At 46.1% G+C, this 3302-nt stretch overlaps 1 protein-coding gene across 1 annotated transcript in view; it reads left to right on the forward strand.

Annotated features, from left to right (window-relative positions):
• Window positions 1-3302, forward strand: part of CSUI_011292 (lectin-domain) — a 6845-nt gene that overhangs the window by 277 nt on the left and 3266 nt on the right. Inside the window, exons 1-3 of the mRNA XM_068071392.1 lie at window positions 1-129; window positions 1165-1703; window positions 2732-3168. The exon at window positions 1-129 is cut by the window's left edge and continues 277 nt beyond it. Of these exons, the coding sequence (XP_067916632.1) occupies window positions 1-129; window positions 1165-1703; window positions 2732-3168 (1105 nt within the window). The remainder of the gene's footprint in view (window positions 130-1164; window positions 1704-2731; window positions 3169-3302) is intronic.

The raw sequence follows: 3302 nt of genomic DNA on the forward strand, positions 1-3302 counted from the left end.
CGGGGGGGGACCAAGGTTCCTCGTCATCTAACGGACAACGAGCTAAACCTCTCTGGCAGGAGAGTGTGGGATCGGTCGAGCTTGCAAGACATTCTTGGACTGCTCCTCTCACTTATGAGAATCATCTTGGTAAACTCATCATGACGACTTCCCCCGCGTTTCGTCTCTGCATAGGTGTATGAGAAGGAGGGGATGTTCACATGGCCGAGATGTGTTCAGATGTAAAGAAGTAAACGCATCTCGTTACATACACAGACAGTTCGATTCATGTAAAGAGGTATATAAGTAGAGAAAGGCATCCCATATACACACCAAACTCAAGAGTTCAAGAGACGGTAAGATATTTTGTGACACCAAGGTGGTTGAACCAGCGAAAGTCTAGCCAGAAGGGGGTGCCATAGAAGAAATTTACCAGGGGTTCTTCTACGTGATGAGCGGTGTCTGCAAGAGTACTTTACATGAGCCTGTAATCTTACTGTAAAAGCATAGCTCTTGCTTGCTAAAGAAGAGGAGTTTTCTTTTCTTTACACCCCACTTTTTCCGGCAGCTTCATCTCGTATGTGGCAATGGGTTGTATGTGTTCTTTTCCCCAAGGGGTGGCAAGGGGTGAGAGCAGCACTTGAGTAAGAGAGGCACTGCGATAACAATCTAGGTAGACGTCCTCACTCAAAGTGTTAAGCTTTTCTTGACAGTTTTCTTTTCTCGAAGGGTCCCGTAAAAGAGGTGGATTTGTCCGTTGCATTTTCTCAATGCTACAGGGAGTTCTTTCACTTTCTTAAATGCTCGTTTCTGTGCATGTCCATTTTCGCTGTCTCTGCGGAGGCGTAGTCTTGGTCTGTCCAAGTCGATCTACGTGTCCCTCCTAAGAGAGACCAGCAATTCCCTCGTTATCATGGCGATGGTGCAGGTATATGCTCAAATGGCCCATCACATAGAATCTCTTGTCACAGGAGGGAGGTATAGACACGTGGAGGCTATCTATACTTCTCTTTTTCCCGGAAAGACGACTCCTTCCATTACAAGCTTATTCTTGCATGTGTGTATGATGTATCGACTCAGCAGATATCTCTTAACACCTTTGTCGGAGGCTAAGACTCGTGTGTATCTGTGTATCTCTGTTGTATGTGTGTGTACCTCTCATATGTGTGTGTGTGTGTGGTGTAGGTGAATGGGACCTAGCAATGGCGACAGTCCCCACAGAGCATTACGTCGTCTTAACTCCAGCAGTAGCAAATCGTACAGGTCAATTCTGGCATCGACAGCCTCTACTAACTTCGAATTTCGAAATTCAGTTTGGGTTTGGAGTTCATGGAGATGATTCAGCTTATATAGATTTCATTAGCTCGGGCGGTCGAAAGAATCGTGTCACTCGTCCCGCAGGGGGACAGCAGGCAAAAGCAGGAGGGGCGGCATCAGGTCCGTATATAGGGAAGCCTGAAGGTTTTGCTCTATGGTATGTCTATGATGAGTATGCTAGGGTCTATCCGAAATCGAAAGCAGAAGAAACGCAATGGAATCTCTTTGGTTATAAGAATCGACCTAGAGGATTAGGTGTTTTCTTCAAAGTCTTTGATCGATATGGACAGCTACGTCCATCGATCTCAGTTGCTTGGAATGACGAGAATGGGAATCGGGCTCTAGATCCCATAAGAGACGTCCCTCTTCCTTCAGGAATCTTCTATAGATATCGAAATCTCAATGAGGTAAGGACAACTTCACTCCTGTCAAGGTGGTTGTTTTCGTTTAGATAGATGTTCCACTGCATGCACGCACTTAGATAGATATATCCCGCGATATGTAGTAGCCAAACTATGGGATGGTGGGTATTCTGTTAAAGGATGTGGATCTGCTTTAACTTCTTGGACTAGGAGGTCTGTCTGTACATACATACGTCAGGTCTGTTGAAAGGCCGAGGCGAACACCGGGAAGATTCGCTTTTGTTTACATGAACCGTGAAGTTTCAGTTGAGAAGTCTAATTGAAGAAGTTTGTCAACGGCGTTGCCGGTGTAAGAGAGACGAACTGCAAGTTTCTGTCTCCGTCATGACTTCATGTCTGATAGATGTGAGTTAGTAGATCACGGGGAAAGGCAACAAGAGCTCTCCGTGGATCTGACGTTTCTCTTACTTGAGGGCAAATACTTCTTCTGTTGTAGATGATGTTGAAAGTGTCGAAGGAATGAATGTGATGACAGGCTAGATATCCTCCCTAGCCAAGCCTGATGTACCTCCCGAGAAGGCTGCATGCACCTGGGACTCTCCTTCAAGTTCTCCCCTGTTTGAGTTAGATGTTCTCTCTCTCTCGGCTCACAAAAGAGACATGCCGAAGTTATCACACTTTCGCGTGAAAGCCATGAAGAATGGATCGAAAAGATAGGAGTCTAGTAGCCACTGTTCCTCTTAGCTAGCTGACTTCATTCACCATTGTTACATTTGTCTGTACTTTCACACAGATGGTTGGCATGCAGTTGTTCCGCGATCAAGTCTAGCCTCAGACTTGATTGGGTTGAAGTATCCGATCCTATGTGTGATGTATATCTAAATCTATGAACTCTTCTACAACTGCGAATATCCGCTAAAGAATCGACTGTTAACACGTCCAGTAGATCATCTCGTTAGACGCCCGTGTATTTCTATGTATGCTCTTCGTCATCCAGAACAGTAAGTTTCTTGTCTCCGCCTCCTCCCCTGTCTGTGTTGGTGTGTGGATGATATGTCTGTATCTTCTCTTAGCCAGCAGTCTTCAAGTTGGCAGCAGGGCCTACAGGTATTGTTGGAGAGATTCGATTAACACCAGGAGGTGCATGGCTGACGTGCTTCCACTTGAAGGACGTCCGTCTCAAGCCAGGGGGATATCTTGGGTTTACTGCCTACAATGGACCGGAACCTCATCTCTTACAGACAGCGGCCTCTCCCGCTCCTCCGACGCCAGGATCGACTCCGGGGGGAGGTATCGCCGACTTAGTGGTTCTTTACTTTGTTAAAGTTTGGAATCTTGACTTGAGTGTGCGAGGTGAAGGCGATGAAATCTTGGATAAAGAGATGGCTGACGTTCCTGTCGATGATCTTTTGAAGAGCCATTCTGTACATAAGAGTCAAAAGGAACTCTCTGATTCTCTAAAGCAACTCACTCGCATGTTATACAAACACATTGCGGAACAATCTCCTAGGTAGGTAGGCGAAGCATGAGTTGAACGAGTGGAAAATGATACGAGGATGAGTTGTCATAAGCAACCTATTGCAGAAGAGATCGCATGTATAGGGGGCTCTAGAAGAGATTCTGGTGGAATGCGGAGAGGTGATG

This window comes from Cystoisospora suis (assembly GCF_002600585.1).
Source record: "Cystoisospora suis strain Wien I chromosome Unknown contig_10625, whole genome shotgun sequence".
In the NCBI taxonomy this organism is placed as follows: Eukaryota; Apicomplexa; class Conoidasida; order Eucoccidiorida; family Sarcocystidae; genus Cystoisospora; species Cystoisospora suis.